This window comes from Mustela lutreola, chromosome 1, assembly GCF_030435805.1.
Source record: "Mustela lutreola isolate mMusLut2 chromosome 1, mMusLut2.pri, whole genome shotgun sequence".
Lineage (NCBI taxonomy): Eukaryota > Metazoa > Chordata > Mammalia > Carnivora > Mustelidae > Mustela > Mustela lutreola.
The window spans coordinates 230598680-230622197 of NC_081290.1; the positions used below are offsets into that span (position 1 = coordinate 230598680).

Here is a 23518-nt window from a genome sequence, read left to right on the forward strand (position 1 = left end):
TCTAAACTGTTTTTAATAAAGTCACCAAGAAGGACCTCCAAGGTTCCCCAGGGTCAGTTTATAATATAGGCATATTATAAAAGAGTTCAATCAATGGGTATAATCTGATAAAAAGAACTAAGGATCTTTCCAATCAAAACAGCTAATACCAGCCTCACAGAAAGTATAAATCTGGGATAAACCAGCTCAGATTCTGCACACAACTATCTTCATAGTAATACTATCCATTTCCTTTGGAAAACCAGAAAGGATAATGAGGTGTTGAAATTAGACAGTCTTGCATCATCTTTATCAGTATGAATATCAGCAAACACTCTTCTTCCCTTACATAGCTTCATTACAATTGTCTAACACTTATTTTAATCTAATCTTCTAAATTAGACTGAGGCACAGTTACTAAGTATGAAAGATAATCCTTCTTCCTTCAGTGTTCCTCCTCTAGACATTCTTGTTCTCTTCAAGTCCATCCTTTCTAAGTATCTAGTTCAATGACTTACACAGATGAGGTACTCTGTAAATGTCTAGTAAATAAACTGTAAAACCTAACATATGGGACCTAGTACAAAGTAAATTCCATAAATGCTAACTCCCTCTCCAAAACCATCCTAATTTGAAGAATGCAGAAGTCTGATAAAAACCTCCCTAAGGTACATGAACAAGTTGATCTATTTCTCTCTCAGAAGTACCTGCATTGTTAAAGAACGACAAGAATAAGGGACCTAAAGAGAACTTCCAATACCACAGGATATATGAGTGATATCCTGAGGCAACAGAATCTTCCCTCATCACCATAAGTGGTTAATCATCAACATGACCCTATATATCAAAAGAAAGTTAAACCATTTCTTTTACTAATTCTTATCATTAAAAAGCCATATACACTTGGCAATCACTGGAAACAAGCTAGTAAAGTCTGGCAGGAAATGTATAATTATTAACATTGGATTTCTCTGGAAAGACAGACAATAATTCTCTTAACTGTTATTCATCCCCTTCTCTTTTCCCACCAAGGACAGCTGTTATTATTTTTTCCAGTACTATACTTAGTATCATTTTTAAAAATCTTGTCATGTGTATAGGTATATATACATATGAATATATATGTCATACACATATTTCTGTATAGGGCAGACACCTATTAATGGAATTACCACATGGTAAGAAATGTAGCTCTTCAACCTTACTAAGTGTGGCCAAACTGCTCTCCAAAATGGCTGTACCAGCTTATACTCTTCCAGCAGCATATAGTTCTCCATTATTAATTATCAATAACTGATCATAAATCATGCCAATCTGATGGCCTCTCATCATTGGTTTAATTTGTATTTCCCAAATTACCAACGATAGTGAGCATCGTTCCAGATGTTTGTGGCCTTTCAGTTTTCCTCCTCTATGAAATGTCTATATCCCCTCACCATTTTTCTAGTGAGGTGTCTGTCATAGCGATTTGTGGTTCCTCATATATTTTGCCAAATTCATTTTCAAGGAAATAACTGGTAAAATATTGTCAGTTATTTCATTGAAAATATTTTCTTCCACCCCATGGTGTATCTTCTTACTTTATAATATCTTTTATCATACAAAAGTGTTTTACCAAAAAAAAAAAAGTGTTTTACCTTTGTGTCAAATTATCAATCTTTCCTTTATGCTGTTTGTTTGTATGAAGAATACTTCTCTACTAGAAATACTTCTAGTATTTCTTAAGCTTTATAGTCTGACCTTTAATTCATCTGGAATTAATTTTTTGTATATGCTATAAGGTAAAGATCTATTTTTTTTCCCCTGCTTTCTCTAAGGTTGGCTACCTAACCACAACACCTGAATATGGTGTCTTTGCCCCACTGATCTATAATGCCACCTGTCATCTACCAAATTCAAATATATGAGAGCATGTTACTGGACTCTTTATTTTTTTTTTTTTTTTGGAATTTTTAATTATTTAACATTGGTTATCCAACTATCTTGACACCAATACCTCACTGTTTTAATTAATATAGCTTTATAATAGCTTAATTAATTTGATAAAGTAATGTGCTCCAAAATGGTCTTGACTGTTCTTGGCCACTAAACATCCTTATTGACAAGTTCCACCTTAAAAAGTTTCCTCCTGGGGCATCTGGGTGGCTCAGTCATTGGGTGTCTGCCTTCAACTCAGGTCATGAGCCGAGGTCCTGGGATTGAGCCCCACATCAGGCTCCCTACTCTGCGGGAAGCCTGCTTCTCCCTCTCCCACCCCCCACCCCCCGATTGTGTTCCCTCTCTCACTGTCAAATAAATAAATAAATATATATATTTTTAAAAGTTTCCTTCTGTTCCAAGTGTTCTTGCTTTGTAAATAATGAGTGGCAAATTCCATCAAATACTCTTTTAAGAATCTGTTGAGATGATCTAGGATTTTATTTTCCTTGAGTTCATTAATATAGTGAATAACATTTTTTTTAAAGATTTTATTTATATGAAAGATAGAGCATGAGCAAGGGGGAGGAGGCAGAGGGAGAGGGAGAAGCAGACTCCCCACTGAGCAGGGAGTCCAATGCGGGGCTTGATCCCAGGACCCACGGATCATGACCTGAAGGCAGAAACTTAAATGAGCCACCAGGCGCCCCACATTAGATTCTTAATGTTACATTGAACTTGCATTCCTAGAATAAATGCTACTTGTTTATGATTTTTTTTAAATGTACTAACTTAGCATGTATCTCACTTGGGATTTTTTAAATATACATTTAGGAGATTGGCCAGTATTTTTCCTTTCTTATCCTGTCCTAGTATGATTTTGATATCAAGTTGTAAGAGCCCTCCAAAATGAATCTGGGAACACTTTTATTCCCCGGAATAGTTTGCATAAGGATCACCCATCCTGCAATATTTAGATAACCTGTAAAACTCTGTGCTTGGTGCTTCTTTAATGGACAGAATTTTCCTTCCACTTTTTATTACGGAAAAGTCTCAAATATTTTTTAGAGAGACTTGCATATAATGAACCCCAACCTATCCATTCCCCCAGCTTCAACAATTCATTGCCAATCATATTTCATATAATCCCCATCATTACCTTCCCCCCCCCCTTGAAGGAATGATTTCTGAAACAAATCCCACAGACCATATCATCCTAGTATCTCTCCTAAAGGACTCTTTCAAAACATGGAACTAGAAAACTACTGTCACATTAAAAATTCCATAATCTTTAATACCAACAAACATCTACTCAGTATTCAATTTCCTGTCAAATGTTTTTATAGTTTTTCAAGCCAGGATACAAATAAGTTCATACACTTAAATTTGTTGTATCTTTTAATCTACAGGTTTCCTTTCTATTGCTCTTCTTCTTCTTCCTCTTCCTTCCCACCTCTCCTCTTTTTCTTCTTCACCTTATTTGCGGGAAAAAAATGGGCCGTGTATCCTGCAGCTCCCAACATTCTGGATTTTGCTTATTACATCCCCATATTACTTATAATATTTATACTATAAACATAAATATAATATTTATATTACCCATATTAAAAATAGATTTTACTATTTAAGTTCTTTTTTAGTTATACTTTTATTCATATTTTCTATTTATTCTTGAGTAAGCTCTGACAGTTTGCATTTTCCAGGAAGTTGACTATTTATACTTTTCAAACTCATGGCATAAAATTCCATATTCTATATTTATGGCATTTTTATATATTTATCATATCTATAGCTGTGTTCCCTATTTCATTCCTAACATTTATGACTTCTTGTTTTTTTCTTTAGCCAATCTTGCCAGAGATCTGTCTATAATATAAATCTTATATTAGTACCTTCTGTGAAATTCCCATTTTGGCTTTATTAATCCTCTTCACTGTTTGTTTTCTATTCCATTAATTCCTGTTATCTTTATTCTTTCTGATCTTTACTTCCTTTGGATTTAATCTGCTGTTACCTTCCTACCTTCTTCAGCTGGCCACTTAACTCAATAATTTCCAGTCTTGGGGCGCCTGGGTTGCACAGTCTTGGTTTCGGCTCAAGTAGTGATCTCCAAAACCATGAGATCAAGCCCACATTGGGCTCTGTGCGCAGTGCAGAGTCTGAGACTTTCTCTCCCTCTGCCTCACCCCCTGCAGTCTCTCTCTCTCTAATATATACATAAATCTTTAAAAGATAATTTTCAGGGGTACCTGGGTGGCTCAGTCGCTAAGCAGCTGCCTTCAGCTCAGGTCATAATCCCAGGGTCCTGGGATTGGGCCTGCACTGGGCTCCCTGCTCAGCAGGAAGCCTGCTCCCTCTGTTTGTGTTCCCTCTCTCGCTGTGTCTCTGTCAAATCAATAAATAAAATCTTCAAAAAATAATAATTAATAATAATTTTCAGTCTTTCAATTCAAATACCTTGAAGATTCGGGCTCTGGCTCAGGTCATGATCCCAGGGTCCTGGGATCGAGCCCCCCATCGGGCTCCTTGCTCAGCAGGAAGCCTGCTTCTCCCTCTGCCTCTACCTGCTACTCCGTCTGCTTATACTCTCTCTCTGACAAATAAATAAATAAAATCTTTAAAAAAAAGAAATACCTTCAGATTCTAGGACGTATATTTCTTCACGTTAACATCTCTGAAATTGGGATGTTTCTTACAACTTAAGTTCTATTATTCAAGCAGCAGTGACGATCCCCCTGTCCTTGCTTATGCATAAATGTAGATAATTACAGAATAAACTTGCAAAAAAAATGTAGTGATTTGGTGGCTATGCCTGGTGGCATGATTGGACAACTGTAATCTCTCAATATTAGCCAACAAACCTATTTAGACCATCTGACAAAGAACTATGAGTCTCATCTGAAAAGCTTTTGTTGAAGCCATTTGGCAAGCTCAAGAAAGCATCAGCATCAAAACTTGCTGGGTGCCAGCAGTGTCAAAGAAAATGATAAGGATAGCTATAGGGCACTCTTTTAAGAAATGCTGTATCACCAATGATCTCTCTGACACAGTAAGCAATACTAGGTAGAAAAACACAAACCTCTATGATTCAGTTGAAACCTGATTTAGAAGAATCATGAACAGGAATATCCTAATCTATTACCTCACTTCCTTTTATAAATACATGCTCTAGTCATATGTTAAATCTATAAATAAATTTATAAGAGCTCTTGCAGGAAGCATAAAGTTAAAAGGTATAAGTGATAGGAAAGCATTGTTTGGTAAATGATAGTGCATCTTACAAAAGATGGCAACCTAAGATTCAATGAAATATAATATAGGCACTTAAATTTTCCTTAGTTTTGCTTTAGCTGTATTCTACAGATTCTGAATGAGTTGTTTCCACTGTTACTCAATTCCAATTATATTCCAATTTCCATGATTTTGTTTTTTACCATACATATATAAGTCTGTTTTTGCACTTTTAATTTCCAAACAGACTAGGAGGGATATTGGTTATATTTGTCAGTAATTTCTAATTTTACTGTATTGGGGTCAGATAACATGGTTTATATAGCAATCTTTGGTATTTGTTGAAACTTTATGAGCCTAATGCATATTCTCTAATTAGGGAAAGGTATGTTTCTCTATAAATGCAGCAGATCAAGTTATTCATAGTATTTCTTTTGCGGTTACCCTTAAATTTTTAATATATGCATCCAAGAGCCTAAAGTTAATCAATATCTCTATCTCCCTGAACTATATATGGAAACTTAGAACTTTTTAATACTGACTACTTTCCCTCCCAGTTTACATTTTATCCTTGTCCAATATTTTAGTTCCGCTTTGGTTTTGGCCCCCACAAAATAATGATCATTATTTTTGTTTTATATGGTCAATCTTGGCTTAGTTTACACACCAATTTCTCTATTCACCATGATTTCTTGTATCCTACTTTCTCCCATTACATTTCTTTCTTCCTGAAATACATTCTTTAGCATAAGAGTTCTTTCAGAAATAGCATGGTAAATACTCCGTATTTTTGTTTATCTGAAAATATTTTTATTTTTCCCTCACTCTTGAATGATAATTTAGCTGAATACAAAATTCAGATCTCTGTCAACACTTAGAAGACATTATTCTATTTTCTTCTGGCCTCTTTTGTTGATTACAAGGTGTCTGATCTCGGTCTGTTGCTCCTCTTTTCTTTCTGGTTGCTTTTTAAATTGCCTTTGTCGTTCTACAGTTTCACTGCAATGTGTGTGGTTGTGGGGGTTTTTTGTTGTGGTTGTTCATTTAATTATTTCTAGAGCCTCTTAAGTCTAAAACCTAAGGATTCACATCTTTCTATTAATTCTGAAATATTCTCAAGTCATCATCTCTTTCAATTCCATGTCTCCTCATTCTACTCTTCTCCTTCTGTAATTATTATTACATGTTGGGTCTTCTTGATCTTTCATTTTTCTTCCCCACTTTCAGATTTTCCTTCATTGTTTACTGTTTTGTTCTTAGGATTTCCATATATGTAATTACCAGTTTACTGATTTTCTCTTCATCTGTGTAAGCTATTGCTTATTTACTGAACTTTTTTTTTTAACCTAACGGACTATATTTTTCATTATGTTTAGCTCTTTTTCAAATGTACCTGTTTCATAACATCTTACTCATTTTCTGGGATGTCAATTAATTCTTTAATGTCTTTAGTCACTTAAAATATGTTAATTTAAATTATCATTCAAGCTGCTATTCTACTATGCTGGTTCCCAGAGATATAATCCTCTTGCTTGTTGTATCTACTAACTCTCATTTATGTTAGAAAATGGTTTCCAGGATGCCTGGGTGGCTCAGTGGGTTAAGCCGCTGCCTTCGGCTCAGGTCATGATCTCAGGGTCCTGGGATCGAGTCCCGCATCGGGCTCTCTGCTCAGCAGGGAGCCTGCTTCCTCCTCTCTCTCTGCCTGCCTCTCTGCCTACTTGTGATCTCTCTCTGTCAAATAAATAAATAAAATCTTAAAAAAAAAAAAAAAAGAAGAAAAGAAAATGGTTTCCACATGTGTCACATTTAATTATAAGTTCATCTTCAGCTGGGATTCTTTCTTAGAGAATCTCTTCTGGCCCAAGCTGGGAGTACCCCTTGGAGTCTTGTTTTTCCTTTCTCCAGGTGACCCAGGGGTATTACTAGTTTGGAGACAGCTTTTATATTAATTTCTCAGCCTGGTGATACTTAAACCATATAATATAAACTCAGATCCCAAATATAAGCAAGGCATGTATCTTGCGCTTCAATTCCTCAGAGAAGCCAGGATCCTGGGATCGAGCCCCTCATCGGGCTCCTTGCTCAATGGGGAGTCTTCTTCTCCTTCTCCCTCTGCTTGCCTCTCTCTCTGCCTCCGCCTGCCTCTCTGCCTGCTTGTGTGCTTTCTCCCTCTCTCCTTCTGACAAATAAATAAATAAAATCTTTAAAAAAAAAGAATCCCAGTTTTGTGCAGAAGTTTTAGTTTTGGTTCCTTTTTCTACATGGTTAAAACTTAGTCCATTAGGAATAGAAACCAGAGGGGCGCCTGGGTGGCTCAGTGGGTTAAGCCGCTGCTTTCGGCTCAGGTCATGATCTCAGGGTCCTGGGATGGAGTCCCGCATCGGGCTCTCTGCTCAGCAGGGAGCCTGCTTCCTTCTCTCTCTCTCTGCCTGCCTCTCAGTGTACTTGTAATTTCTCTCTGTCAAATAAATAAATAAAATCTTTAAAAAAAAAAAAAAAAAGGAATAGAAACCAGAAATAACCCCTCACCCCGCCCCATCACCCTACTCCAGGACAGCACAGCATGAGCTCAAGGCTTACTAAAGTTCTGGTTTTTAGTTTCATTTGTATTTCTAGAACCCGGAGATTTTCCTCTATTTCCTGCAAGCTCAGGAATGCACTTTAAAAAAATGTTAGTTCAGGGGCTCCTGGGTGGCTCAGCGGTTAGGTGTCTGCCTTCAGCTCAGGTCATGATCCCAGGGTCCTGGGATCAAGCCCCACATCAAGCTCCCTGCTTGGGGGGAAGCCTGCTTCTCCTTCTCCCGCTCCCCCTGCTTGTGTTCCTGCTCTTGCTGTCAAATAAATAAATAAAATCTTAAAAAAAAAAAAAACTGTTAGTTCTATATCATCCAGCTTTTCTGGATATTTGTAGCAGAGGAGTCTTCTTAACTCAGTTATCCATCTTGCTAAAAGAGCATCTGGGTTCTCCAATCTATTTCCTACATTAACCCCATAGGAGTAATCACTCTAAAATGCAAAGATGGAACTCCTCTTTAAAACTCTTCAGTGGATCCTTACTCCTGAGCACAGCATTCAAAGTCCACTATTATCCAGTAACTGCTTATTTCTGGAATTCCATCTCCTTCCACTCTCCCACACACACTTTTTGCTCCAACAACTCCTACTTACAATCCCTAGAGGTCTCCTTGTTACTTCATACTCCTGTGCTTCTAAATATACTGATTTCCCTCATCTTTATCCTGCCCTCATCCACCTACTGAATACTCAGGGTCAAGTGTCTAACTTTTACTGCAGCCATTCCTGACCCATCCAAGTTTGATCCTCTTCATTGTGAAATGGCTAACATTCCTTGAGCTCTTTATATGCCATGCATTCTAATAATTCACTTAGTCTTAACAACAACCTTCTGATTTTGCTATTACTATGCCCATTTTCTAAATGAGGAAACTAAGGCAAGGTCAAGCAATGTACCCAAGGACACACAGCTATAAATGGCAGAGCTGGAATTCAAATACAGGCAATCTGTCTCCAGATCCTGCTCTGTTAACTGGCTCTCATAATATATACTTTATTGTCTTCTACAATTATATCTTGGATTATGGTTATAAGTGCATTTATTACACATTTCAGTGGCATGTTTATATACTAATCTTCCCAACTATACCACCTTGAAGAGAAAGAACCATGTTTTTATTCTTTTTGTAGTTCCAGTGCCCAGCATATAGAAGACCCTCAAATGGTTACTAAATTAATGCATGACTGAGGGAAACATCCTCATAGTCACTGCTTTAGTCCAGCCTCTCTTCATCTCTTGCCTGAACTACTAAAATAACCCTCTGGCTGGACTCCCTTCCTTGTTTTTATTCACCTCTTCCCTCCATACTCCAACCAAGCACATTATGATGATGTCATTCCACTTACTTAAAAATCTTTAAGGGCAGGAATGCCTGAGTGTCTCAGTCAGTTAAGCATCTGTCTCTTGGGGTGCCTGGGTAGCTCAGTCGTTAAGTGTCTGCCTTCAGCTCAGGTCATTATCCCAAGGTCCTGGGATAGAGCCCCGCATCAGGCTCCCTGCTTAGTGGGGACCCTGCTTCTCCCTCTCCCACTCCCTCTGCTGTGTTCCCTCTCTCAGTGTGTCTCTCTGTCAAATAAGTGAATAAAATCTTTAAAATTAAAAAAAAAAAAAAAAAGCATCTGCCTCGATTTCAGCTCAGGTCATGGTCTCAGGGTGGTGAGACTGAGCCCCGTGTTGGGCTCCATACTGGGCATGGAGCCTGCTTAAGATTCTCTCCCCCTCTCCCTCAAAAAAATCTTTAAGGGCTCTGCATTATCTACGGGATAAAGTTCCAAATTCTTTAAAGATTTTATTTATTTATTTATTTATTTATTTATTTGTCAGAGAGAGAAAGAGAGAAAGAACACAAGTAGGCAGAGTGGCAGGCAGAGGCAGAGAGAGAAGCAGGCTCCCCACCGAGGAGGGAGCCCGATGTGGGACTCGATCCCAGAACCCTGGGATCATGACCTGAGCTGAAGGCAGTGGCTTAACCGACTAAGCCACCCTGGCATCCCAAGTTCCAAATTCTTTAATCACAACTTTATGATCTAACTTCCACAGTCCCTTCTCTTCTCCCTCCCACTCCAGTCCAAATTTCCATCAATATTTAACCCCTGTCAGTCCCTGAATATGCCAAGAGTCTTCATGCTTTTGTACATACAGGTTCTTCTTCCTGAATGGCCATTCCCTCCTCCCTCATCTGATGAATTCCTATTCTTTTCAACATATAGTTCAAATGCCTCAGCTCTCCTCACTTGCACCTCACTTACCACTTTGTAATGTTATTTGGTGAGGTGTTTGTCCAACCAGGTTATGGAATCTCAGAGACATAAGACAGGGACCAGGTCTTATCCATCTTTTTTATTGTATTATCTTACAGAGCACATGCTCCAAAAATGCTCATTGAATTAGTGGAATGCTATTTGACAAACATATCCTATATCCTACACTCAAAAAAACTCAGCTATAAATGAATTCAAGGGTAATAAGCAACTCATCCAGATTAACTGGAAGTTAGGCAGGAGTGGAAATATGAATGGACAAAAACAAATACCTCCTAAATTCCTGCTGCTCAATCCTGAATTCTATAGAATAGAGATGGTCCTCCAATGGCAATTAATGTTTAGTTGGTGAGGTTATCTCATTCTGAGTTGTTTCCTGCATTAGTATAACACATAAAGACACTCTCAAACTCTGGACTATATCTCATTAAGGATAAAAAGTTGACTCATTTTACACATTTTAAAACAAATCCTTAAAAATGAGGGGAATTCTTGTCCTTTTATACTACAATCACATGATTTCATTATTCATTAGTCCTAAATGCAATTTAGGCTGCACACATAGCAAACATTGTCTGCCAACTGAGTAATAAATCAGAACTACTTGTCTGTCACAGAAAGAGGAAATTTTTAAAATGTATAATGTTAACCCTAAGTGAACAGGAAGGTTGGGTAGGATTACAATGAAGGGATAAATGAGGTACTATTCAATTTCTGCAATGCACTTTTTTTTTTAAAAGATTTTATTTATTTGACAGAGGGAGAGATCACAAGTAGGCAGAGAAGCAGGCAGAGAAAGGGGGGAAGCAGGCTCCCTGTGACCCGGGGCTCAATCCCAGGATCCTGAGATCATGACCTGAGCTGAAAGCAGAGGCTTAATCCACTGAGCCACCCAGACGCCCCTCTGCAATGCACTTTTAACACTAAAAATTTTTTGAAAGTTCTACTGCCAGTTTAAAACATTCATTGGCCTTTGTCTAACTTTTCAATTGTTACCCATGGTAGAAGAAAAAGAACTGTCCTAAAAGGTCTTGGCTCCTCTTTCTTTCTTACTAATATTTTATTTATTTATTTATTTATTTATTTGAGAGATTGAGAACACAAGCAGTGGGGAGGGGCAGTGGGAGAGGGAGAAGCAGACTCCCTGCTGAGCAGGGAGCCCACCATGGGGCTTGATCCCAGAACTCTGGGATCATGACCCAAGCGGAAGGCAGACACTTAATCCACTGTGCCACCCACAGGCACCCCAAGGTCTTGGTTTCAAGTTCAAAGGCAGTGTAATTTAGAATGATCACTCTTGATTTCAAATGAATTCTTAAAATTCATTATTATGTAATATATATACTTAAGTCTCATTGGTAATAATTATATTTTATAATATTTAATATGCTATATTACATATTATATAAAATATTATGTATACTATTTTACATATTATATAAATATATATTACATATTATATATATTATAAAAATATAATTATTACCAATGAGACTTAAGTATTGCTGTTGTATATACAACTGACCATTGAACAATACAGGGGTGAGGGGCACTGACCCCTGGTACAGTCAAAAATCCACAGTAACTTCTGATTCCCCCAAAACATTACTCATAGCCCACCGCTGACCGGATGCCTTACTAATAACATAAACTGCTGATTAGCATATATTTTGTATGTTATGTGCATTATATACTATATTCTTACAATAAAGCTAAAGAAAAGAAAATGTTAGGAAAATCCTAAGAAAGAGAAAATACATTTACGGCACTGTAATGTCTTTGAAAAAAAATCCACTTATAGGTGGAACACAGAATTCAAACTCCTGTTATTCAAGGATCTACGGCAGCTGCAAAGGTAGCTATCTATGTCTGTGTGTTCCTTTATTATTATTTTTTTTAATCAATGGACCAAGACTGTCTCTACATTTAGAATAAAAGCTCCACAAGAAAGAAATCTTTGAATATTTGATTCACTAATGTCTCCCAAAGTCCTAGAACAGTGCCTGGCTGGCAGAGCAAAGGCATTCATTACATACTTGTGAATATTGCTCAAAATGGTCCAAATACTATAACAGTATATACAACGAGCTACAGCTCCTTGAGAAACATGAAGTAGCCTTCACACAATGTTGCACAAATCAACTGATACTGTATCCAAAAGCAAACTGACAATGCATATAATAAAACAAAACATTTTACACAAGAGTCCTTAAGGTCCTGAAATTTAAAGCTTGCCAAGAAGCTGGCAAAAAACAAAAATGTCACCAACACAACCAAATTTTTCAACAAGCACAAACTCTTACACTTATTTCATAGACAATTCAATTCTAAAAGAGCCATGAGGCTTCAACAACTAAATTTTAAGAATTTCACTTAAAAACCAGTGCATTTACTACAAAATTTAATTTCAAGTATTATAAAGCAGGCTTGACCTTTATCAATTGGCCTAACTAGGCCAAAAGAATATTGCTAAGCAATATACCTCTGAATATACCTAAAATTGCTAATTCTATTGCTGTTTCCCACTCAAAAACACAATGTAAATACTTATAAAACTGGTCTTTAGTTTTCCCTATTAAAAGCCATATGAGACTTAAGTATTGCTTAACTGTATGAGCATTTAACTGGGAATCAGACTATGTTTATTGGGTTATTTAGGGGGTACCCTTTTGGTACTTGATTATCTGCTATTCACTCATGATGACGACTAGCTGGTTACATTTTTTTTTTTTTTTTTTTTTTTTTTTGAGCGAGAGAGCACAAGCGGGGGAGCAGTAGAAGGAAGGGAGAGACAGGCATGATCCGAGGACCCTGGGATCATAACTTGAGCCTACCCAACTGAGCCACCCAGGTGCCTGTGGTCACTTTCTACTCTGTTTTGGGCCTCAGTTCTCCCTTCTGTAGAATGAGGAACCTGTGTTAAAACAATGGTTCCTCGCTTTCTTTTTCAACCCTTTGAGAATCTGGTGAAAGCTATAGGTGACCTCTCCTTAACAGTGCACATACATGTGTATGTAACAATTTTATGAACAGCTATTTACAATAGTAAAAGATTGGAAACAACCTAAATGTCTACCAACTGATGGTTAAGTAAATCGTTACAGCCATTCAACAAACTCCTTGCAGCTGTAAGTAGGATAAAGAAACCTTTCATATACTGATATGAAAAGATTTCCATCATGTATTGTTACATGAACAAAAGCAAGTTACAGTGTATACAATATGCAAACTTTTGTGTAAAAAGATCAAAAACTATACCTGAATTTTTATATATAAACATAAACTGGAAAAAACGAGAATTTTGATGTTCATGGAAAATAAGTAAAGGGATAGGAGGAAACTTTCCATTGCATACTTTGTTATATTTTTGTTTGCATTATGTCAATACACTGCATACTAAAATTTTAAAGTAAAAAAATTGTATATAACTTCAAGAAGTCCAGGCGACCCACTGAAGCTAGAAGATAAATCCCAAACCCTGCTCAGCAATATTCTTCTATAATGACTTGACTTAATAAGCCTGTAATTATATACACTCACACAAGAACATTTAAGGAAAAACATTTTTCATCACAGTCCTCATAAACATATAAAGTAATTGGTGAATACTCAGTGATTCAATAGATCCTAATTTGGAATCTCATTTTATATAATTTTCCTTAATTATGATACACTTCATGACAAATTTCTTCAAGGGAAAAAGTTTGCACATATTCCCTCTCATGGATCAAATTTCAGACTATTTCACTGAGAAGTCCAGACTTTAGAAATAATACAAATTTCTATCCTATTTGACCATAAAATCAATAGTACTAATAGGGAAACATGAGAAATGCTTTTCTTTCCCATAATCTCAGAATGTGAAGCAAATTAAAGAGCATATGAGAACATCATACAGCACCCATAAATTAGATGACATCTGAGGAGACCTTCTTGCCTGAATTGAGCAGCAATCAGATGGAACTGGGTTTTCATCCTTAAGGCAAATTATTTAACCTCTCTGGGTCTCAGTTTCATCTGTAAAATGGAAATAAAAGTACCTATCTCATAAGGATGTTGTGGAGCTTAAAAGGAGTAACAAGGAACACAGAAAATAAGACAGAAATAAAAAGTAAAGTATCCTGGACAGTGGCAGGTGTCCGCTCAAATCACAACAGACTGCATTCTGGAACCTGTAGTTTCTGGGGACTGCACTTTCATACACAAGCAACGCCTTCTTTTCCCTACAGAATTCCCCACACAGAATTCCCAACACAGAAAGTGCAAATATCTGGCCTTTCCTAATTATGCTTCTTGAAAATCTCCTCCTAGGCAAACATTTCTTATCAAATAGCTGTAGATGTTGTATCAATTGGATGTGTCAGAGAGAGTCTGAAGTTACAAGAGTTTTGTTTTGTGGTTTTTACAGGACACTTCCCATGTCAAGTTCAGCACCAAAGAGTGGCAAGCTATGCAATGTAAAGAAAGGCAAGAAGTTTAAAGCAACAGTCCTGCAACAGACTTTTAACTCCCAGGATGATAGCAGGAAACCTACACTGCCATAGAGGTAGAAGCAGCCCCTGCCAACCAATCTCCATTTACGAAACTTTTATACCCCATCCAGTTTTGTTTTGTTTTGTCTCCAACACTACTGGAGCTTATTAACTTCTGGAATTATTATAAATATAATTAACCCTGATTTACTGCTTCCTCACTCTGTTCTACGCATGCATTTTTCAAGACTTTGTGAAAACTGCACATGTGAGTTCATTCTCTCAACCTACTTTACACTCAAGTAGGAAAAGCTCCCTTCACATCCTCAAGTGCAACCCGTCCCCTTAATTCCAGATACTCCATACCTCTCACTGATCCATTCAGGCCCAGGAGCCACTTCTTTACACGCAGCTCGCGCCCCAACTCCTCACCCAACACTAAACCGAGCACTTCTCCCATCCTCCAGGGCCCCTGCAAAGTTCGGAACCCTTCACCCACACACCATTCCAACCTGGCCCTAACTTGTTCCAAGAATGCTGTTTCCCTCCAAACTTCTGACTTCCGTAAGGCGCGGGATCCCCTCACCGCCGTTCCAGATCCATTCCACCCGTACTTTATTCTGAAGTTCAGAATTCACAAACAGATGCACCTGGACAGAGCCCAGTTCCAACCCCACGAGAACTCTATACGGCCGCTCGAGTACTGCCTGGGACCCCCCACCCCCTAACCAGGCCAGGCCGGGCGCGCTCGGCCTCGCTCCGGACCCCAAGGGGAGGAGGGGAAGCTCCACCTGGCTCTGCGGCCCCAGCGCGCGGCTCCTGCTCCGGCCTGGGCCCCGCGGCGGCCGCGCCCCCGTCCCGGCGCGGGCGGCAGCGCTCCGGCTGGCCGCGGCGGGCGCGCTCGCCCTGCACCTCCGCGTCGGCCTGGCCGTCGTCGCGGGCCCGACGGCGGGCCCAAGTAGGGCCGCGGGCTCTGCAGCGGGGGCAACCCGGGCCCGCCGCGTCGGCGGCGCGCTGGGCGCAGCCTCGGCACAGCGAGTGGCCGCACGGCAGGGCCGCCGCTTCCCCCGGGGTCTCCAAGCACCCGGCGCAGCCCGACTCCTCCGGCCGCGGCGGTGGCGGCGGCTGCAGCAGCGGTGATGGCAACACCAGCAGCGCGGGGCCAGAGGCTGCGCCCGGGGCCCCAGTCTTGACTGCCGCCATCTCGTCACAGCGGCCCCGTCGGCCCCGCCGACTGAGAGCCGCCGCTGCCGCCGCGGAAGAGGCCCGCGTACTCGGACCTGCCGCCGCCATCTTGTTTCCCGTTTGAAGGGAGAGTCCGTTGCGAGGGAGAAGAGTAGAGGGCGGGGCAGCGCGGCGGGCGGTGCTGGCTACATATTTATGAGGGGGCGGGGCTCCAGGGACCCCGGGGCTGGTTTTCTCCGGGTCTGATTGGCGAAAAGCGGAGGCTCATTGATATTTATGAGTTACCCTATATGCCTTCTTCAGCCTCGCCCTCCAGTCTGCAATTTCCTCTTATTGAACCAGATGAAGTTGAGGATTGAGGGGATTTGGAAATTCTGAGCGATATTAAACTTTATGAAGTAATTACACGTATTTATCCTGCAATACCCTGATAACTAAAGCTAAAGTGAGTGGGGAATATGTGACTTATCCAGAACCTTCCCTCAGTGCTTCATTTGATGTGAAGGTAGATGTTGTGACTAGGCCTACTGTGACCAGCAACTACCAAAAATAACAGCTTCTTGTCAGTCCTCATCTCCATATCCTCCCTCTCCACATCCTTCCCGGAACTCCCTTCCCTTGTCTGGCAAAACCATACTTTCCTGGTTTTTTCTCAACGCCTCAGCTCTTTCTTACTCTTTTGAGCCCTCCACCTTAAGTGTGGGTATTCCTCTAGGCTCAGGCCTCAGTTCCTCTTCTCTCTTTGGATGCCACCTCACCCTCACCTCACACTTTCTTCCAGCTGAAACCCCCAAATCGATATCTGCAGTCCAGACCTCTTGACTTTAGCACCGTATATTCAACTACTTGATGGAAACATAATCTTGGATGTCTGGATTCCTCGTGTAAAAAACTGAAGTCACGGGGCGCCTGGGTGGCTCAGTGGGTTAAGCCACTGCCTTCGGCTCGGGTCGTGATCTCAGGGTCCTGGGATCGAGTCCCGCATCGGGCACTCTGCTCAGCGGGGAGCCTGCTTCCTCCTCTCTCTCTCTCTGCCTGCTTCTATGCCTACTTGTGATCTCTCTCTGTCAAGCAAATGAATAAAATCTTAAAAAAAAAAAAAATTAAAAAAAAAAAAAACTGAAGTCACAGTCTTCCACCCTACTCCCAAAACAGCTTATTTCTTGCTCCCCATATCCTATTAAAGGTACTATCCTCCCAGTTCCTCAAGCTCTAGACCTAGTGTTCTTTACTTTTCCCTCATCTCCCACATCTGTCAGTTTCTTATTCTCCCAACAAAATGACTATTTTCCCACCTATCTTCTCCTCTTCATCGCACTCCCACTGCCCAGTTCATGTCTCCTCATCTCTCACCTAGATTATTAGTGCAGTAGCTCCCATAGGTTGTCTCCCTGCTCACAGCCTCTCTTCCTCCAATCCATCCTCTACAGCTTCCTAAATGACAGCTGTGACCGTGCCATCCCTGCTGGGGCTAGTTACCAAATGAGGTGCTCAGACTTTGATGCCAGCCCCCTTTCTAGATGCAAAGGGGATGGAGGGGGAAAAAATGGCTCCCCTCTGACAGACGGTTCTACTGTAGTAATTCTCCTGCCCTTTGCTTTCTTTGCACAAGGTAGATCCAGAACAGTAGGACATTAAGCAAATGGCATTTCCTGTTGGGAATCTTTATAGGAAAGCATACATTCTATAAGGAGAGTAAAATCCAAAAAGCAAGATGATGGAATGGAAAGCCTCAGAGGCCCTGGCTTTTGATGAGACAGCCTGGAAACAGTGTCAGAACTGGTGGTAAGCCAAAGTGATTGGTGGAAGTCAGAGAGCAGGAAAAAGAAAGTCAACTCCCAGGATGAGAACCAGATGGCTAAAGCACATTCAAGAATTGAAGAAGAGTCTTTGGGTAATTGAAACAAGGTCTTGTGTGCACAGAGAGCCAGTCTTGCCAGAATTCTGGCAAGCACAGGAAGTATGGCTTCAGCTGGACTGTCCTTTATCTAGGGATCCTCCTCATTTCACTCCCCAGTTGAGATCCTTGAATATGCTTTGCCCACATTCTGACAAGGAGGCCTGTGATCCAGAGATCAAGCCAACTACAGTTAGAAATGGGGCCCTTTGTGGGGGGGCGGGGTACATGGGTGACTCAGTTGGTCAAGCAGCCAACTCTTAATTTTAGCTTGGGGCATGATCTCCACATCCTGGGATCAAGCCCTGCTCAGGCTCTGTGCTCACTGGAGAGTCTGCTTCAGGATACTCTCTTTCTCCTTGTGCCCCTCCCCAGCTTGCTTGAGCATGCGCATGTGAACAAATGCTCTCATTCTCTCTCTCTCTCTCTCTTTAAAAAATAAGGAAAGGGGGCGCCTGGGTGGCTCAGTGGGTTAAAGCCTCTGCCTTCAGCTCAGGTCATGATCTCAGGGTCCTGGGATCGAGCCCCGCATTGGGCTCTCTGCTCAGCAGGGAGCCTGCTTCCTCCTCTCTCTGTCTGCCTCTCTGCCTACTTGTAATTTCTGTCTGTCAAATAAATAAAATCTTAAAAAAAATAAATAAGGAAAGATAGGGTTATGGACATTGGGGAGGGTATGTGCTATGGTGAGTGCTGTAAAGTGTGTAAACCTGGCGACTCACAGACCTGTACTCCTGGGGCTAGTAATATATTATATGTTTATTAAAAAACAAAAAATAAAAAAGGAAAGAAAGAAATAGGGCTCTTGGTCTGGGCTCACTCTTGACAGCTTGGGGCTCTTAATCTGAAGCCTATTTACTGTTGGAAGAACTGAACCATAGGCATGCACTATGCTTTCTTGGATACAAATAAAGACAGGAAACTTCCTTTTACAAAAGGAAAAAATAAGCGATCTGAGTAGCACTGGACCAACAGCCAGGAGATCAAGGATCAGTCCTGACCCGTTACGCCTCCCATTAACTCATTATGTGATTTCAAACAGGTAACTTCTCTGTAGGCCTCAGTCTCCTCGTTTATTGGAATTCAACAGTTCTCAACCCAGGATGCACCTCAGAAAGGCACACACACACACACAACAACAACAAAGTCCCACCTCAGATCTACTGAACCCCAAAACTGAAGATGGAATACCAGCAGGTATATTTCCTTAATGCCATAGGAATTCTTATGAACACTCCCAGATAAAACCACTACAACAGATCAATTCAAAGGTCTCTTTTAGCTCTTCCATTCTAGAAGTCTGACTCCCAATTTCTCCCAGTCTGTTCTTTCCTCTATGCCGTTGCCAGAGTAATCTTACTAAAGCAGTAGCAGGCACAGAAGGCAAAGCAAACCTAAGAAATCTGGAGAGTTGTTCACTGTGTGGGAATATGAGGGCGATACGGATGATTCTAATGTTCTAAGTCTAGGAGCCTGAGATTATGATCACAATTGACAACTGACAAAAACAGAGTAAGTGGAAAGGAATAGGAAAGATGAGGGCATGGTAGACATTTTGCTTTATTTTCATTTACCACCAGTGTTTCAAGTCCTTACTTCGAGGAGTGCCCCATTCTATACAGTATCTACAATATAACTAAAACGAGGGAAGCTGAAGCAGGGAGATAGTCTCCCTGCCCCCCCCCCGCCCCCAGTGGCTAGAACCCGATATATGACCCAGGCTCAGCCACCTAGCCACACCTCTCTAAACTTTGAATCTTCAGGGAATGACACGAGATCTACTGGCAAGTTTAGAATTATTCAGAGCAACAGAGACAGTAGGTGTCTACCACAGTGGGTCCCTCATAGAGGTTGGGAGTGTGGGGGTCCCTACCGTAGTGATGATGGCCATTATGGAATGGAATGTTTGTTCCATTCCAATGGAAAGTTTGTTCCTGAGGCACAAACTTGGTTGTGGTGCCTGCTGCCTGGCCTTCCTAGGTTACAACCCATTTTCCATATCCAACTCTCCAGCCTTCCTGTCAACTCTGTATCCTTCCAGTAAATTCTCTTTTTTCTTGAACTTCTCACAATTTCAGGGGTTTGCATCCAAGTACTCTGACAGAGATACTGGTCTGTTGTTTTTTAAGTGTCACCGAAAATGGTTGACAAGGGTGCTTTCTAAGTTACAAAACCATGTAAAAGCTTAGGCTGACAGCCTAGAGTAGAGTGCGCCAGAGCTGCCTGTGTTCTTGTTTCTAAGCTCCCACCTGTACCACGGAGCACCAAGGGAAGAGGGACTCACAGACTCAATCTGGTGCAGTCATCAAAGATGCCAATTGGAACAGTAGCAGTGCAACCTCCATACCAAGGCTCTCCAGTTGCTTTTGCTCTGCCACTCCTACCATATTTTCTGGGGATTGCATTGCTGCCCAAATTCCCTGCTTTCCTTCTCATAATGCGCCCACAGTTTCACCTCCCCTCTAACCCTCCAGCACTCCTCATACACATCACTGTCCCAGCAACCAGAGGCTCCAGCTTCCTCCAGCTGGACTGAAAGACTCAGATGTGAAGCAAGGCCATTCAGCCTCCTTCGGGGGGGGACAGGCTCTTTCTCCCTGCAGGCCCAAGAACCCCTTCTTGCCAGCCCAGGTGCTGAGCCCATCCTGAGACCTCACACATCTAGGGAGGAAGAAGGATCAGACCATGCCAATGTCACCTCCCTCCTACCCTCCTCATCTCTTGGGATGACATCTTCTTCCTGTTTTCTTCCTCCCTCAAACCAGATTTCCCCTTGAGATGTGGAATCTTCCCCTTTCCTTTAAAGATTCTTGCCACATTCTTACTATTATTCATCTTCTGTTAGTTCCCTTTTGTTTTGGAGAAAGAAGTGGTTCTTTTTTTGTAAAGCTAGCTCTCCTGTTATCTTTCCCGCCTCCTCCAGACTCTTAGTAAACACTCTACAAATACAAACAAGCCTTGGTCCCTGTACTCCTGAGGTCACAGCCTAACACAGAAGCAAAAGTATAAGTAAATAATTACAACGGAAAAAAAAATTGTAACAGAATTGCATGCTCTGTAACTGAAACACATATAGGGTAATGAAGAAGCAGAAAGCAAGAGGGGGTGGGAGGAAGGTTTCACAAAAGAGGGGGACATTCGAGCTCTGTTCTAGAGGATGAGAAGTTCACCAGGTAGACAGAGAGGGTGGCCTTCCTGGCATTCCTGTGTGGGACTCATAAAGAATTAAATGTGTCTAGTATACTGGATTGGACATTAGGCTAGAAAATTAGAGAATAATAGGAACTAGAATTTACTGAACAACTACACACTAGGAACATGCTAGGCAATGATATTCTATCTCATTGAGACCTAAAATAACCCTGTGAGGTGTGTATGACAGTCTCTCCATTTTACAGGTCAGGCTATTGGGGGACTGTTGAAAGATTTAACATTTGGACCAAAGGAGTAATGTGGATGTATATTTTATAAGAATAATTCTCAACCCCATCCTTATCGGTGAGGGATAAAAATAATCTAAGCAGCCTTTCTTCTACCCCCACGGAGTTGGGACATCACTGGACAAATTACAGGGCAGGTACCATTCATTTATTCAACAAATCTCTTTTGAGCACCTGTTATGTAGCAGATAATACAGATGCTGAGAATTCAACAGTGAACAAGGCAGGCGAGGTATGGATGCTGAGCCCGTTTGGCTGGGCCAGCTTTAAGCACAGTATTTGGCACGTTCCAGATAATGTGGAAGGAATGAATGTTATCCCCTTAGTCACACCTTTAATGTTTAGCAAGGTTCAAGACACAGTGCATTGTCAGAAAAAATTCTCTTTGACAAACAAGCACATTTGTGGAAAACAAAAATAAAAACCTATAAGTCCACCTGGAATCAGCAACTGCTTTTACTCTGCCTCTCTCTGCCCCTCCCTCCCCTCTTCCTCTCTTCCCTACCCTCAGAGTCCCTCTTCTTTTTCCTCTAGGCTCTGGCCCAAGAGTCCAAGCAACCAGCATCAACTTTGATTTAGTTATGAGGTTTGTTTTTTTGGTTTTTTTGTTTTTTGGTTTTTGGTTTTTGGAGGTGGGGAGTAGAGGTGGCTTTAAGAAGTCCTTTTAGGGGGCGCCTGGGTGGCTCAGTGGGTTGGGCCGCTGCCTTCGGCTCAGGTCATGATCTCAGGGTCCTGGGATCGAGCCCCGCATCGGGCTCTCTGCTCAGCGGGGAGCCTGCTTCCTCCTCTCTCTCTGCCTGCCTCTCTGCCTGCTTGTCATCTCTCTCTGTCAAATAAATAAAGAAAGAAAGGAAGAAAGAAAGAAAGAAAAAAAAAAAGAAAAAAGAAGTCCTTTTAGGTTCAACATGTAGAGAATAGGAAATAGGCAAATGGCCCTCCCCACCCTCACTTTGAATGAAACACCTAAAAGACAGCCCTTTCTCTGCTAGTGCGGATCACCTATCACAGTGTAAATCACATGTCTTATTCTAGCACAGTCTGTCTCTTCCCCTCATCCCACCAAAGAAATTCTTCTATTACCTTCACTTTGGCTCATGGCTCTACTCCAGGAAAAGAGTGAGAGGGAGAAAACAAACAAATAAACAAACAAACAAAACCATTTTGTCATAAATAAATGAATAGGTAGTTATACTGACCAGAATGAAGAATTTGCCTCAGAAAAGAGCACTGTGATGGGAGCAGAAGTCAGGGGACTACAAAGCAGCCTCCCAAAGATTGGCTGGTTTGTAAAGAAACAGATAATGAAGTGGGTTCAGCTGGAGACTGAGATCAGAGAGCGTGATCTCCCTTGTTCCCCTATATTGAAGAAGGATAGGATTCTATACCAATCTACCAGTGACCAGTGAGAAACCTGACTGGCTCTCTTCTAGAATGATCATTGTTCCACAGTTCTTTGTTTACTAGGCTCTGAGCTCGGCCATGTCTCTCCCACGGAAAAGCCTACTGCTGTCTCCCCAACTGTGATGTTGCTGAGTGACCACCAGGGGGCAAACCGAGACTACTTGAGCTCTGGCCACATCGCTTCATCTAGTTTCCATGGAGCCAAATTCAGAATGTCAGAGCTAGAATCTGGCTTTAGATATCATCCAAGGCTTCTGATCAAATAAATTAGTTTACAGAGAAGAAAACCAAGGTCTAAAGAAGAGAAATAATGTGTCAAGGCCACATGATGAGTTCACAGTAGAGTCGGAACCAGAAAAGAAGTCCAGTCCTATTACTGCTCCACCACACAAAGCTTTCTCCTGTCTCATATTTAATTCTAGAATACACTGGTTTTTAATATTTTTTCCTATAAGAAGGACTTGTATCTCCAATGAGACTGTAAGCTTTCGGGGCAAGGGACTTTGTTTTAGACCAGTCTGAACATCTCCTCCAGCACCTAGCACGTGGCTGTGCAGGTAGCCTACACCCACGGACGGATTTCAACAAATACTGTGAAACTGCTGTGTGATAGGCCAGGCCCAGCAATGATGCCTGAGAATACAGAGAGGAAAATTTACTGTCCCTGCCCTCAAGGAGCTCTCTACGTAAGGGAGAAGGCAGCTATGTCAATACACAACTGTAACTCAGGGGATGAGTTTTTAACAGTGGTGCAGGCAAAGCAACAGGGAAGCACAGAAGAGAGAGCAACTATCTGAATGGGATGCAAAATTGGGTCCTAAAGAAGAATGAGAACTCATCAAAAAGGAATGGGAGTTCCAAATAGAAGGAACAGCAGAATACGCCAACACACGGAATGTGAAGACATGGTGTGCTAAGTGAAAATGATTGCTTCTGAGTAGCAGGAGGAGTGTAAGAAGTTAGAACAGGGGGAGTGGAAATAGTAAATAAGACTAGAAAGTTAGTTTAAGACTAGCTATAGCATTGATGTCTACTCATTCATTCATTCATTCATTCGATAAACGGTAAGAACCCACATGTGCCACGCAGCACTGTTGTAGATAATAATGGTGGTGGGATGATGATAATAAATGAAGTAATAATAATAATGACAAAAATAT

The 23518-nt window shown here is 41.1% G+C and overlaps 1 protein-coding gene across 1 annotated transcript in view; it reads right to left on the reverse strand.

Moving 5' to 3' along the window:
* RNF169 (ring finger protein 169) overlaps positions 1 to 15761 on the reverse strand; it is an 83638-nt gene extending 67877 nt beyond the window's left edge. The window contains exon 1 of the mRNA XM_059132657.1: positions 15230 to 15761. Coding sequence (XP_058988640.1) covers positions 15230 to 15731 — 502 coding nt within the window. The 5' untranslated portion in view covers positions 15732 to 15761. The remainder of the gene's footprint in view (positions 1 to 15229) is intronic.
* Between the last annotated feature and the right edge of the window lie 7757 nt (positions 15762 to 23518).